Below are 16,110 nucleotides of genomic sequence, written 5' to 3' on the forward strand. Positions count from 1 at the left end.
TCCAAAAAAAAAAAAAAATAGTGGATTAGATCCATGCACAAACCAATCAAAACTTTGAGAAACAAAAATAACTTCAAAGGTAAAGATAATAATAATTTGTTTAAAATTAGTATTTATAGAAATCTTATTATAAACATAAGACTAGTCATAATGTAACCTAAAACCTTCAATAAAAAATAAAGAAATAATTTTAAAAGGTCACAGTTTAATTAAAGATAAGAAAATGAGATAGTTGTTTTCACTACAACAACAACAACATATCTAAGCATTTATCTCATTATGTGGGGTCGGCTACATGAATTCTAAACTTCCATGTATTTTTATCTTTTGTCATATCTTCATTGAGATCCATACACTTCATATCAAATTTTAATGTCTCCCTAAAAATTTTCTTAGGTCTGCCTCTACTTTTTTTTTTTTTATTAATTGTTCAATTTCATCAATTCTCCCCACATGAGCGTCTCTTGGTCTCCTTCTCACATGACCAAACCATCTTAGTCTAGTCTCTCTCATCTTCTCCTCTATTGGCACTACTCTTATCTTATTACGAATAACTTCATTTCTAATTTTATCTTTTCTTGTATGGCCGCACATCCATCTTAATATCCTCATCTCCGCTACACTCGTCTTTTATTTATGTTGGTATTTGACTGTTCAATATTCTGAGCCGTATAACAAAACTGCTCTTATAATTGTCCTATAGAATTTTTCATTCAATTTTGTGTTGCTTTCACTACACAAGAAAAATCACCTAAAATATTTTTCAAGTGCTACTTAGTTAGGGGACCAAGAAGTTCCCAAAAAAAAAAACCCATAATAGTGTAACAAGTATGGCAAAAATTTCAAAACACACGACAAAGCAAAATATAAAAGTTCTAAAATAAATAACTATTTCAAAACGTATGATAAAGTAAAAGGTAAAAGTCCTAAAATAAACAACATAGGCCCAAGCATTTGCCATTCTATTTTCATGGTGAACAAGATAAAAATGAAAAATAAAAAATAAAAAATAAATGATTAATTAAAGGATTTTTTATTTTCTCAATAAATAAAATTATATCATTTAAAAACTTAAATTTGAGACCTTAACAAACTTAATATTACTATTATTACTGATCAATAAGTTATAAAACTTAATACACGATAAGTGATATTACTTTAATAGTAATGCAAACAGAACTTTTGAAAAGAAAAATTCCAAGCAAAGTCCGACTCGACCTGTAGCCACAATATGCATAACTCATGAACTTGATAAATAAAAGTATAGATTTTTCAAAATAATAATTACAAATAATTGTATATGCGTATTATTTGCAATATTTTAAAAACCAGACCGGATCGACTGGTCGGACCAGTTTAACTGGGAACCGATGGCCTATCTGGTCTGGTTTAGCTTAAAAAATTAGATGTCTTTCAACCCAATCAAAACATGTCAAAATACGATCGGACCGATAAATCGGGTACCGGGTTGACCTCAGTTTTTTCACTGCCATCACTTATTTTAAAATTTTTAATTATTAATTAATTCTTTAATAACATATATAACAATTATATATAAAATATTAGTTGTACATTAATTAATAATAACATTTTTCATAATAACATATAAAATACTAATATTTTAAATATATATTAAAAATATATATATTATTTAATTATAAAATATATATATGACATCATCCGGTCGGATCACTCCGGTCCAACCGATCGGACTAAGTAACCCATGATCCAATTAATAGGTCGGGTGGATCCACGCATCCCAACACTTGATCTTCAACGATTCAGGGCACGTCGATCAAGATTAGGCAATTTTCAACTCAATAAATGTCTATTGTGACACAATTAGATGTTTTACCTAAGCATGTAAAAAGATATAACACGAGGAGGTCGTGGTTGAGATGTGATAAGTTGGGATTAACATTAGTAAGTCGTAGGTTCGATTTCTTGTCCTACGTAGTGAGATAAAGTCTTCATTTGTGATTTACCTCCTTTGTCAAAATCAATGGTGCGAACGGCAAAAGACTGTGCAAGAACAATAATATCAATATATACACAATATGAAAATGATGACAAAATAAAAAACTATGTTAAATAAATGAATGTGAATATATTCACTAATAAGAAAAAATAAAAAGGTATATTAAGTAGACAAAATTGTCACATTAGAGTTTTTGGGGAATCATTTGGAAATTAAATAAAAGATGTGTTAAAATAATTTATTGAACAAGCAAGAAAGCATAAACACAAAAGTGTGTTACACCGGAAAATTGCTGCCAGACAGTGAATGATTATGACAGGAAATGCCAGATCGCCATTGCATTGAGCAACAAAACAATAGGTCTAACTCCAAGCACCTCTGGAGAGAGAATGGAGGCAAGCAGCTTGCGCGTCACTTAAAACCATTTCCATTGACTGAAGACCAGTTATGCTTCCATTTTTAAAAGCCCCAAGTTCTTTTTTATGACTACCAATTGAAAGTTATTATAACTAAGAAATGAACTCTCAAAAAGAAGTGCAACAAAACCTTTATCCCCAATCTGGTGCACTTCCAATTTTTTTTACTTGACCGACAACTGCTCATCAAATTGAGAAAGTAGATAACAAAACACACCTTTATTTGATGCACTTCCATAAAAAAATAACTCTCAAAAAGAAGTGTGTGTGTGGGGGGGGGGGGGGGGGGGGGGGGGGACAGCCAATAAAAGATCATGATCAATTTGTGCCCATACGCAAGAATGATAGCAGGAAATCAAATATAATTTAGAATTTATTCTTGTATGAGTATTATAGAATTTATTTTTGTGTTTTGATTTATCCCTAACAAGTGGTATCAAAGCTATTTAACAAGTGGAATTAGAGCTACTTAATTAACAAAGAATATCACATTAATAATATGAGAGATTATGTAACCAGATTATTGAGTTGAGCACCCATGGAGTGTGCTACAATTCCGATAATTGATATTATTTGTGTGAGAGAATGACCAATTATCTGAAATTGAAATTATAGTGAGAGATTTAAAGTATCCAACCAAAATTGTGTCGTAAGAGAGTTTATAGCCTTTCCATTAAAAAACTATACAATTTTTGATTGAATAAATTGTACTTTATCCTATTTCTAAACAGTCTATTCTACTTTATCCTTCCAAAATTTATCTTTCTTTATTTTGACAATATACAAGTTTCACACAAGTAGTTCTGGAAGGAAAATATAAGCAATATTTCAAGCTACTAAATTTGTTCTATTGTGGACCCAACACCAACATCAAATAAGTGGAGGCGACAAGTGTCACACTGAGACACCTCAAACAAACCCACCATCATTCCTGATTTTGACCCACAATCCCTGAAAGAGTCGGAGAGAGCTGAACTGGTGATGAAGATGAAGAAGTTTATGTTTTTTAGTTTTATAGATGTACAGAGATCGGGCATCTTTCCGGACAAAAGTATTTGAAGATACTTTTCTTTTTGTTTGTGTCCGAGTATTTTCATTTTTCAATAACCAATTAAACATGTCCTGGTTTCCATTACAAGAACGCCGGGAATAGAAGCAAAGTACGTAACGGGAAAAGACGGCAATATCGAACAGCCAGCTCTGAGTAATTGAAATCCTTGAACAGTTCAACCTCAATCCGCGAATCTCCACCACCAATTCAACCTCAATTCAGTCTATTCACGAAGAGAGAAACATGTAATGCACTCGTGTCTATATGGACATCAAATGAAGTGATTGCGATTTGAACTCGAAGAGATGGAGAGAGAGAACGATTTGAACTCGAAGAGATAGAGAGAGAGAGGAGTACATTACCAGTCGAAGACGAACTTGTCATCTTCAGTCAACCACCTTCTTAAAGAAGAACTTGTCTTCTCCATCGTCTCCCAGCCAGAAGGGCAGTCTGGCGGGGGTGCGTGGGGTTATTTAATAAATATAAATATATGTATAAAAAGTGAATATGTTAAAAATTTAATAATTAATAAATATAAATATATAAAAAGTGAATATGTCAAAAATTATATATAAATTATTTCTTTGAAAAATAAAAAATAATAATTTTCTAGTTTCATTTTTTTAGAAAATAATTTAATTAATTTAAAGTACATTATTATTTTAATTTTTTTATAAAATTTAATATTTTTAATACATTTTCATCATTGAATTCCATGAAAAATGACAATGTGTCATTTTTTATGAAAAATAATGTTTATCAAACACGAAATGTCAGGAAAATAAAAACCACCACACCTTCTTAGAAAATGAATTCCATAAAAAGAAACTTTAAATACTTGTACCATACATATTTTTTTATAAAAAAATTAAGAGTGTTTGATTCCTTTCCATAGAAAATGTGTAATAATTATATATTTTTTATGGTAAATGTGAGCAATCAAACATACTCAAAAGATGAAAAAAAATATCATTTTTCAGGTAAAAAATTATACTAATCAAATAACTTAAATTTTTAATTTTTAAGAATTCATTTTTTCTGTAATTTAATTATCTGAAATTCATTTTCTTTCCACTACAATTTAATTATCTGAAATTCATTTCCGTTACACTCAAATTTCACCATTGCAATCAAACACTGCTCATCCATAATTTTAGACATCTCTACATATTCTGCAACTGTCACTGATAAGTGGCAAGTGATGCTGAAATGGCGAAAGTTAAACAAACGAAACACCGCCGACTAATGAGAGCCAAAATGGGCCCTTTTAGGCCTCTGCCGGGCCCACTCCAATTCCTCAAGCCGTAGGCTTTCCCAAATTTTTATTGGGCAGCTACGTTTGTTACCATAGCAACTGGGCTAGCGCTATTTGTTTAATTTTACTTTGTGCAAGTGTTTGTTTTGTTACATTTTATTTTGAGCCAATTCTGATTATGGGATTATCGTCCTTACATAGTCTTTTACTGTTCATTTTATCGATTTTGATAAAATAAATAAATCACTGATAGAGAATTTGGCTCACTGTACAAAACAAATAATCGAACTCATGATCTATTAATGCGAATTTCAGTTTATAGTGATCCAACCACTTGACCTGTATCCTGAGAACACTAATTTTGATTTTATATTTTAGTAATATTAGTGGTAACCATTTTTTAATACAATAATCCTAATACATATTATACATTGTATATTATATATTGAACTTCTCGAAAATAAAAAAGAATCTATGAAATACAAATGCATCAATAATGAATTAGATTGCCAAGCAAACTTGAAAGGCTGAAGCATATATAAAATTTGCTTTTTAAATCGATAAAAATTTACTTTGAACATGTATTTTTAGGTGAGTGCTTGTGATATTATAAGTGATTTCATAAATAATTTTAAATCAATATCGGGTGAATGCTAGTTAGAAAAATATTATATAACTAATTTTGGATTAGATTAAGATATTTCTAATCTAACGAGATTATTAAGAATTAATAAGAACAAAGTTTGTCACAATTCAATATTATATGAATAATCTAGTAAGAGATTTTTTATATAGAACTTGATATCATAACTTTACAAGTCAATTTAGGTAACATCTTTAAACAAAAATTTAAATGGTCCTTGATGGATTACAATTAATGCCATTTATGTTAAAATAAATATAAAAAATGAGGAGAATTATTTTTAAATTATCCTTTTATGTTGAATATAAATGGATTAATTGGGGCATTTCACTTTGTATTGGAATTTGAATATGCTCTTTATGTTCTTTATTTATCTCTTGTTTGTAAGAAGAAGTTAAAGTTCAGATATAGGACAATCAATTCACCCGAGGGCATACTTGTACTTAAATGTCAATAATAATAATGAAGTTGATAATATTTTTCTATTAAACTTCAATAATAATACTATGAACTTCTTTTGTCAATAAAACTCATACATACTCACGATAAAAGATGCCTAAAACTTACAAGATTGCCTCTTGAATTTCAAAAATGCTATTTAAATATTAAATTTTAACACTTTACTGATACTTAAGTAAACCTCACACATATTATCCAAATATTATATAAAATATCAAAATAACAATTTTGTTTAAATTTACCCTCCATGTACAGGCCCCCAAAAAAATAATCAGGAAAAACCTTAAATTGATCATAATGCTAAGATTGATCATACATTTGTCAAACCATACAAATTAATTCCACTAGGTCAAAAAAAGTGAATTAAACATCAAATCTTTTATATTTCCACTTACATGCATATTCTGATCACAATAATAAAAATTTATTCATAAAAATAATTTACAATACATGAAAAACATAAATTAATAATTTATATATTCTATTTTAACCAATATATAAAACAGTTCATTTGTTATTTGTTTGTTAATAGTTTAAGAAACTAATAATACACTCTTTATTTTCTAAATTCAAAAACTAGATTAAATTAAAATTTACACAAGAAATGGATATGATACAAAACGGAAATGAGAAAATCAAATTAAAACAAAAGCATGAAACGAGAAAAATGGGAAAATGCATAAATAAAAAAATAGAGTGGGTCTTTTTGTAAATTTAATTTTTAATATAAAGATTATAAAAAAATAATTACTCAATCTAAACATAAATATTACGTTTTTCTTATTAAATCATAGAGATAATATCATATGAGTCAAGTGCGAGAATGTAGTATTTATCTTGTGATTCATATGATAATTAAGATCTCGTCAAATTAGTCAATAATAATTATTTAATATGTTATAATATAATTAAATGTAAATATTTTATCAAATATAATTATGTTATTCTGATGGCATTATCAAATGATTTAATAATATAATTGATTATTTTATAATTCTATTTGATTTAGAATATGTGAATGATAACTCTAAATAGTTCTGATGGGGGATTATTTTTATTTTTATAAATAATTAAAAAAATTAATAAAATAATCGAATTTGAAAAATGCTATTTGAGTATTAAATTTTAACATTTTACTAACACTTGAGTAAACCTCACACATATTAATTAAATATTATATAAAATATTAAAATAACAATTTCGTTCAAATTTACCCTCCATGTACGTAAAAATATAATCAGAAAAAATCTTAAACTGGTCATAATGTTAAGATTGATCATACATGCATTTATCAAACTATAAAAATTAATTCCATTAAACGTAAAATATTTTGTACTTCCAATTACATATTCTGATTGCAATAATCAAAATGTATTCATGAAAACAATTTACAATATACGAAAAAACATAAATTAATATAAAAAATCAATAATTTATATCTTTTGTTTTAACCAGTGTATTTAGAGTTCATTTATTATTTGTCTGTTAATAATTTAAGATATCAGTAATGTTCACTCTTTATTTTCTAAATTTAGAAAACATATAAAACTAATACCTACAATGGAAATAGATATAATACAAAATGAAAACGAGAAAATGACATTTAAAAAAAAAAAGCATGAAACAAAAAAATGGGAAAACACCTAAATAAAGAAATAGTGGAGCTTTTTTGTAAATATAAATTTTAATATAAAAATTATTAAAAATAATTATTCAATCTAAACACAAACCTTTTTCTTATTAAACGTAAGAGTTATTTTGTGACTAATTAATGTCTCATCAGATTAGTCAGTAATAATTATTTAATATATTATAATATAATTAAATGTAAATATTTTATTAGATATTATAATATTTATTTGATAAAATAATCAAATCTAATATCATGTATATTTTTGTTAATCTGATTGATAATCAAATGATTTAATAATACAATTGATTCCTTTATAATTCTATTTGATTTAGAAAATGTGAATGATAACTCTTAAATAATCTTGATAGGAGATTACTTTTATTATTATAAATAATTAAAATTAAAATTTAATAAGATAATTAATTACTTTATAATTCTATTTGGTTTAAAAGATATGAATGATAACTCTTAAAGAATTCTGATGAAAAATTATTTTCACTATTATAAATAAAGGATTTGGTTCTCTACCTATTTAACATAAAAAATAATTACAGTTTTATTTTATATTTATCATATGATAGAGATTAAGGAGGAGAAATTAGATTTTGATATTTTTATTTTCGATTGATAATTTTTTTTACAATTTAATTTTTAATGGATCAAGCATTTAATTATTATATTATGTAATTTATAAATTTAATAAATTTTATGAGCATGATGTGTGTTTCTATGTTTATAGTGTACATGCAATATTATAACGTCGTTGCTTCTCCTTCTCTCTCTTTCTCGGATCCAAAAGCGCCGCTTAGTAATATGGAAAATCAGCAAAGTCTCTCCGAAGCTGAAACTCCTCCTATCGCTCTTCTAATGCGTGCAACCCTAATTACCACCTCTCTTATTGCTATTGGATTAATCATCCTCTACCAACTCGCAGAGGGACAGCAGGCTCCCAAGTTCATCTTCAATGGCCAACAATCTGCCTACGTTGCATTCAAAGTCTTGGTCTGGCTTGCCTTCTTCGGCGTGTTTAGCTCCATGTCTCAACACAGTTATCCCAAGACAGAAAGGGTTTGTCGCTACTTTTCCCTGATTTCCATGACATCGGCGATTGGCTTATTGCTTATTATTATGTTTTGCGCCAGTAGTCTTTGACGAATCAGCGTCGGTCAATGATGGTAAGGAAATTAGGGCACAAAGAAGATCGAGGGAAACAGGCAATCTGGGGATCTCTGTATTGTAAACATTTTTTGTTTGTTAGTAATGGGCTTTACCTTGTCGACTCAATTACTATCAAATATGTTACGGTCTGTTAGAAGTTAGCAAGAAACATGTCAGGAAATTGAAGAATCTCCTGATGTTTGCCTTAAGAAATACTCAGGACTCGTTTACTCTTTGCCCATTCTTCTACTTCCTACTTCATGTTTCACAAATGATCATTCCTCTTTCTAAACCTCTTGAAGACCCAACTATTGGATCAATTCTAGAGTCCAAGATCCCACTATAATTACCATTCTGCTATGCACATAGATAAAAATTTGACACTATTTTGTAGGAACAGAATGTTCATGATAGGGATGAACACATTCAAAGTTTTCTTAATTCATTGGGCGAATCCCTCCAGGTTGAGCAGACAGATTCAAAAAATTAGAGGACGAGTTTTCTTCAACCAGGGGAAACTGATGTAAGATAGAGAAATATTTTTTTGGAAAATATTATTATAGGCATAGAAATAGGAATTAATATTATTTCTTTCCTATATTCTTTTGTTTATCATTTAGTTAATTCATTAGTTATTAAGATTAACTAAAGGAAACAAAAGATTGTAAAATTTTTTAGTGCTTGGATTTGTCTTAACACAAAATATTTTCCATATATATATATTGAATATAAAAACTTTCCTAAACAATATGTAAAATATATATTACATAAAATATTTTACAAATAAATATAAAATTCATATTTGTATGCATTTGAAAGATCTAGAAGGTTAAGAATCTAGGATGTATCGCGGGGATAGGGTGTAAGGCATTCTGGAGGGAAAGGTCGATCTCATTTTTCCATCTACTCTTTGCAGATGATACCATGATCTTTTGATAAGCTATTGCCTGAGTTAAGATTGTTGACGTGCATCTAATTTGTTTTGAGGCAATCTCAAGGTTGATATAAATCTAGCAGAAAGTTAGATTACTCCACTAGTGGCTGTAAAGATAACAAGAGCCTTAGCTAGGATTTTGGAGTGCAGAATAGGGTCTCTCCCTTCTAATTGCCTAGGAACATTTAAATCCAATGTGTGGGATGGCATGGTAGAGAGGTGTGAGAAAAGGCTCACCTCATGGAGAAGACAATACCTCTCACATGGGAGTGGGCTTACCCTCTTAGAAAGCGCACCCTGCCTAGCATCCCCATACACTATTACTCTGTTTACAGCCCCTATGTGCTGGCCAATATGTTGCCGACAGGCTTCTTATAGGTTGGCAAAGGAGACATCAGACATACCAAAGTACCATTTGGTCACTTGGAAACAGATTTGTAAGCTATTGAGTAAAGGAGGACATCAATTAGGAGGCTTGATCTGTTTAATAGAACCTTACTTGGTAAGTGGTTGTGGAGACTTGTGAGCAAGCCCAATAGGCAGTGGAGAGAAGTGGTGGCTGAAAAGTAAGGGTGTTTGGGGGCTGGTCTACAGGGCATGCCTCTATTCCACAGGATGAGGGGGTTTGGAGAGGCATAACCCAAGTTTGGTCAGGCTTATCACATAACATTTCTCAAGGCAACTGGGGTTTAGGTTTTGGCATCACAACTGGTGCTGGCACATACCCCTCAATGAGGCCTTCTCAAATTTTTACAAGTTTGTTTAGTGATCAAGATATTTCTATTAAAAACACTTGCATACAAACTCTAGAGGCATTGTTTGGTCACAAAGTTAAAGTTTAGATGTAACCTCAGGAACTGGGAAATAGAATCCAAGATTGTTTATTTTTTAAGATGCTTGAGTATCAACACAGTCCTACAAAGGGCAAACAAAATTTGGTATGGCTGCCATAAAAGAGGGGATCTTCGTTGTTCAGTCTCTTTTATGTGACACTATGTAATTGAGGGGAGGCAGGCTACCTATAGAACACTGGGGAGGTCAGGACTGCCGTTCTTACTATTGATAAGCTGAGGAGGAGAAGATATTGATAAGTAAATCTGTGCTTTTGTGCAAAAACAAGGAATCAGTAGATCGCATACTTTGCATTGCTACACTGCTTGACATTTCTGGAATCATATTTTCAATTTATTCAAAGTCCACGGTGTCCCGGAAGCCCCAATGATTGACCTTCTACATCCTTGGATCCACAATTGCCCAAGGAGTTGTGTCAAATGGATACGGAACATTTTTCCACTGTGTTTCTTGGAGTATTTTGTAGAGAAAGAAATAGCTGAGTATTTGCAGGAACAGAAAGTCCTTGCACTTCCTTAGAAGGGACTGGTTAGAAATTGGATTTTATAAAGTTTAATTTGACATTAGAATTTAGGTCTTATTCGAAATTTGAAAGTTAGATTTTAGCTTTTATTCATTTGCTTGGATAATTGTAACTTGAAATACAGCTGCTTACAATGCATGTATATGTACTCCTAAAATACAGGTGCTTACAATGAATTGTTTCTAGGTAACCTCTTGACGTATTTTTCATTTTATTTAACATAGCCTGGAGAGCTTAGATATTATACTTTCATTCAACTGATTGTTATCAGCTCATTCATTAATTTGATTACAATTTGGTATCTTGATTTATGTTCTGTGAAATGAAATATATTCATTTTGCTCTTTTATTTTTTATCTCCTGTGGTTTACATACTGCCAAATGAAAGGCAATCCATATTCATTTTGCTCCTTAAGAATATGATTAATGTGATTGGAGGAATGTGCACATTTGTTTGTTTAATAATATGGTTCTGTTGGGCTAAGTTTAACTAAAATGAAAGCTTTTTCTTTTTGCATTAGCTTATTTTATTTTATTTTTGTTCTACCTGTCTATCTTGTATTCGACTTCTTGGTCCAATATATTGCTTACATATGTTTGTTTCTCTGTTTGATTTTAGATCAAGAATGGGATACCCATCGCACGAAGCTCCTGTAGTGGTTCCCTTCCGCAATTTTAATGAGGAAATGAGACGTCCTGGGATTTGGGAATCAGACCAAGCTGCCTCCTCTACAGCTCATAATTCTGGTGATAGTCTTGCTTCTTTATACCGTCCTCCATTTGCTTTGATGCACAATGGGCCCTTTAAAAAGGTAATTGGTTTTGTTGAATGAAAACTTTGTTTAGTTTCCTGTTTGCAAACTGAGCTGCTTTCAGTTTCAATGTTTATAAGTGATTGAATGGGCACTGTTCTTGGTATTTATAGTTATTTATCTACTAGCATATGCTTTAGTATGATCTTGACAAGCAGGTTTCAGGAATATGCCTTCAGAATACTTTTATTATTTTTCATATGTATTTTTTAAGATTATACATGATTTCAGGTCTTGCACGCTATTTTGAAGACATGAAGTCAAATGACCCATATTAGTAATTGAACCCAATTTTCCTAGTTAGTAATATATTACATGTTACCCAGAATGCATTTCAATATGCATGGAACAGGAATGGGACTTTTTAATACTTTGGTACACATGTTCTAGAATATGGTAGACTTGTGTAGTTTTCTCTATGGTGCTTCCAAAACAACTTTTATTTTTAATAATTCAACATTTGTAAAATATTATGTATTTTTCTTCAAATTAGTCATGCATAAACAAATTTCTTAGAGCATCATCTCCAGTTTATATATATAATTTTTTCATAGAAGAACATGACCCTCCCTAGATCTAGTTCATTTTGTTTGACCTTCCTTGTTACAAAAATTTTTAGCAAGTAAATACAAAAAAGACAGATAATTTTCTGTTTCTAAACACAAATGCAATTTGTTCCTAAGCATGCTGTTAATTTGTCAGTCACTTTGGTATTAGCAGTTTTCTGGAAGCCCTGGGGAAGACAGTGTTAGCACAAAGATAAGATGGAATTTCCTGCTGGGGTGGGGGGTGAATTGGGTGTTTAAAAACAAAAGTTACTGTCATTGAAAATCTGAAATTTTAAGACCGTGTTTGCAAGATGGGATTTTCTGAAAACTGAACTCCGAAAGATTGTGAGTACGGAATGAAATAAAAATGCAGCTCAAGGAAATTTTTTATAGTTGTTCTGCTATAACCACGCCTATATCCACTCTTCTAGCTACCACTAGAAAATTTCCACTAGCAACACTTGGAGGCTTTTCAGGCACACCTCAAAACCTTCAGAAGCAATGATTTTCTTAGGCCCGTCACGCAACCTTACCAATATTGGTTTTACTTGGCTTCCACACAAGCTTTTTACAAATGAAAAAATCATTTTGATAGACTTAAAATAAGTTATCTCAGAACAGCAATGACATCTAGAAAAATCTGATTTGTACAAGATTGTGCTCAATCACATGCCACTTGGTTGGTCAGGTTGTCTACAAATTAAGAACAAAAGTAGAAAATGAGTGAACACTTTAAAGCTTTTGAATGCTTGTATATCTTTACAAATTGCTCAGCCAACTTATTCTCTCTTCATTAAAAACTCCTTGTGTAGGCTTTGGGGTTGACATTTGAAAAAATAGTTGTTCGACTTGAAATAGAGATGTTTTGTCCTCCTTTTCAATGTTAGAAATATAATCATTAGTGTATACAGTTCTGAAATATTTTAATAATGGTTAGTCAAAGGTTCAGTTGCACTTTAGGCATGAACTTCACAAAAATTTAGACAATGGAAGACTCATATTAATCTAGGTAAGAGATCAAATTTGAGAAGAGGTCCTATGTAAACTTGTGAATAAGCCTATAAAACATTTCTTTAACTCTGTTGAGGGTTTACTTGTTGGGTGTGGAGATGAATCTTATTGTTTTCTTCTGTCTTCATTTGGACATGAATCTTATTGTTTTCTTTTGTCTCCATTTGGAGATGAATCTTATTGTTTTCTTCTGTCTTCATTTTTTTTTTGAAGGATGTTTATACTTTCTATGTAGAATCCACTAATTAATAAACACTGGGGACCTGGAATACTTAACATTCAGTTTTAATGCATGTAAGAACTCTATCTTAATGTTTTAATTGTTGCTGATATAACCAAATTCACAGGCAAAAGATGCTGCTAAAATCCAGGACAAATGGTTCCTTGTAAATGTGCAATCTGCCAAGGAATTCAGCTCACAAATGGTACCCTGTCTCTCTGTCTTCTCTGATATTTTTACTTTTTGGATATGCTCAATTTTGATACCTATTACTGGTTGTGCAGCGTAATTGTGACACCTGGGCAAATGAAGCTGTTGCTCAAACTATCAGTTCTAATTTCATCTTCTGGTAGGCATGTCATAGTGGTTCTAAGAACTGTTTCTTGCTCAAGTACTTCTCCATTTTTGTTTGATTTTTTTATAAGCAGTAACATTTTATTTCTTTCCATGTAATTTTTTAAGTAGGTAATTTGGATGATGGAGATACGCAAATAGAAGGATAGTTCTGATACCAATTCATACATAACCAAGAACAAGAACACGAGAACAAACTAAAGTTCACAATCTAAACTCAAATCAAAATCAATAATCCAAGTGTGCCTTCAATTACAACCTAAACAACTTCTTTATATAGGCAAAACTAATAGATATAATCCTGCTCTAATTTGGATTAGACATAATCCCCATTTTAATTGGAATTCTAAAGCAACCTACTAACTAAAGGAAACAAAAGGAAATAAAATAAATAATGTTAATTCCTATTTTTGTGCCTAGAATAATATTTTTGTGAATATCTGCTTCTCTGTCCTACATCACTGGGTTTGTTCAGAGGATATTATTTCTTTTCTGTTAAATTTTAGCATGCTGATGGTTGTCTAATTAGGTTCAATGTAGTACTAGATCATGGTTTTTCCAAATCTTAATATGAATCTGGTCTGGTGATTCGCATTATCACAAACTATTTGAAGACATTTAATTATAATTTTATTCTTAGGTTTTATCTGTGGATAGCTACACAATTATATTACCAATGTTATAAAATCCAGACCAGAATGGGAATAGAAAAGGGTCACAGTCGAATCGAGGTTGAACTGGGTTTTACAATAACTAATTATAACCTAGACATCAAATGAATAAATTTGAAAAACAAATGATAACCCGTTTGAATGTCAGTTTGACTAGTTCAACCAGCCAGTTTTTTCCACCAACCAGATCAGCTGGCAAGTGGTTACCAATTTACTCGAAATTAAATTATGTGAGCCCAACACGGACGGAAAAGCCCTTTTTAAAAAAAAAAGAAATTGCGTGGCAATGGAAAAGCCCCAACCCTAATAGCGATGTGATTATGTGGCTTGCTGATCTTTGTTTCTTGTTTCAATGCATTTCATTTGGCCTTTTAGAAAGTTATTACTAGACACAAACTTTTTTTACAAGACTTATTTTAACTGCCAGAAAAATTCTCTTGTATTGGCCAGAGAAAAATTTATCTTTATGTCCTCAATTTAACAGATATTTTTGTCTGGTGGTTGTGCTTGTAGGTATAGGATGACACACAAGAAGGTAGGAAGGTTCGCACCTATTACAAGTTGGACTCTGTTCCTGTAATTCTTGTAATTGATCCCGTCACAGGTCAGAAAATGCGCTCATGGCATGGCATGGTTCAACCAGAGAGTTCACTGGAGGCAAGTATAATCATTTGTGCTATACACCTCTGCAGGAAATTAAGTTATGGGGATAGATGAAGCCACTCAAAATTTACATAGCTAAAAAAAAAAAAAGAAGAAAAAAGAAGCCACTTGAAATTTCAAAATTATGAAAATCAGAAAGTAAATTACATGCTCAAAGCTAACCCCAATTAAGTGAATATTAACATACAAAATCTATTAGTAAAGGTCTATATCAATATATCTTGCATACAACTATGATCAAGTTCAAAGATACAGTAATAGATTGCTATATAAAATTTCTAACAGCTGATGAATGACAGCTATTGCATAATGTTACATCGCTAAACCATACAACTCACTGCTTCATGAAAGGCTATCATAGATTGCCGTCGAACAGAAACAGGACTCAAGTGACTCTTCAAAGTATTGACAAATTTTACCTATGAACCAACATCTAGAAATATTTTTGAAATAAGCTAAATTCTTGAAAACTTAATAATTTATTGAATCCGATAGGTGATATTTATACAAGCTAAAATATTTACTTTATCTCCTAAAAAATAGGAACAAATTCAAATTTAGATAATAATAACTAATATTCAAAACATGTTAGTCTTTATTTTCTGATATCAAGCTTGAATCTCTCTCTTGAATCTTGAAGCTTTATCCTATCTTTTAGGCTTTCTTATCTTTTAAATCTTTATCTTATCCAACCACTTTATCTTTCCTTTTTAAACTCGAACACCCAATCTCGTCCAACAATTTCTAATAAATATTAATCTAGAGTGATGCCAATTAGTTAATTTTTCCTAACAATGATTGAAGCTTAGTACCCCAATGGAAGTATACATACACTTTCCATATTTGACAAATTGTACCCAGGAACCAACACCTAAAAAATTATGTGCCTCATCTTGTTAATTCTTGATAAATTAACCCCATTAATGGGA

The 16,110-nt window shown here is 30.6% G+C and overlaps 1 protein-coding gene across 1 annotated transcript; it reads left to right on the plus strand.

The window, feature by feature from the left end:
• The first annotated feature begins 8,213 nt into the window (after positions 1-8,213).
• LOC127810234 (plant UBX domain-containing protein 7-like) lies at positions 8,214-15,175 on the plus strand. The gene is made up of 5 exons (XM_052349583.1): positions 8,214-8,503; positions 11,522-11,714; positions 13,621-13,698; positions 13,778-13,842; positions 15,032-15,175. Exons 1-5 carry the CDS (start codon positions 8,400-8,402, stop codon positions 15,096-15,098), a joined length of 507 nt encoding a protein of 168 aa, XP_052205543.1. The 5' UTR covers positions 8,214-8,399; the 3' UTR covers positions 15,099-15,175.
• Positions 15,176-16,110: the final 935 nt, after the last annotated feature.

This window comes from Diospyros lotus, chromosome 9, assembly GCF_014633365.1.
Source record: "Diospyros lotus cultivar Yz01 chromosome 9, ASM1463336v1, whole genome shotgun sequence".
Lineage (NCBI taxonomy): Eukaryota > Viridiplantae > Streptophyta > Magnoliopsida > Ericales > Ebenaceae > Diospyros > Diospyros lotus.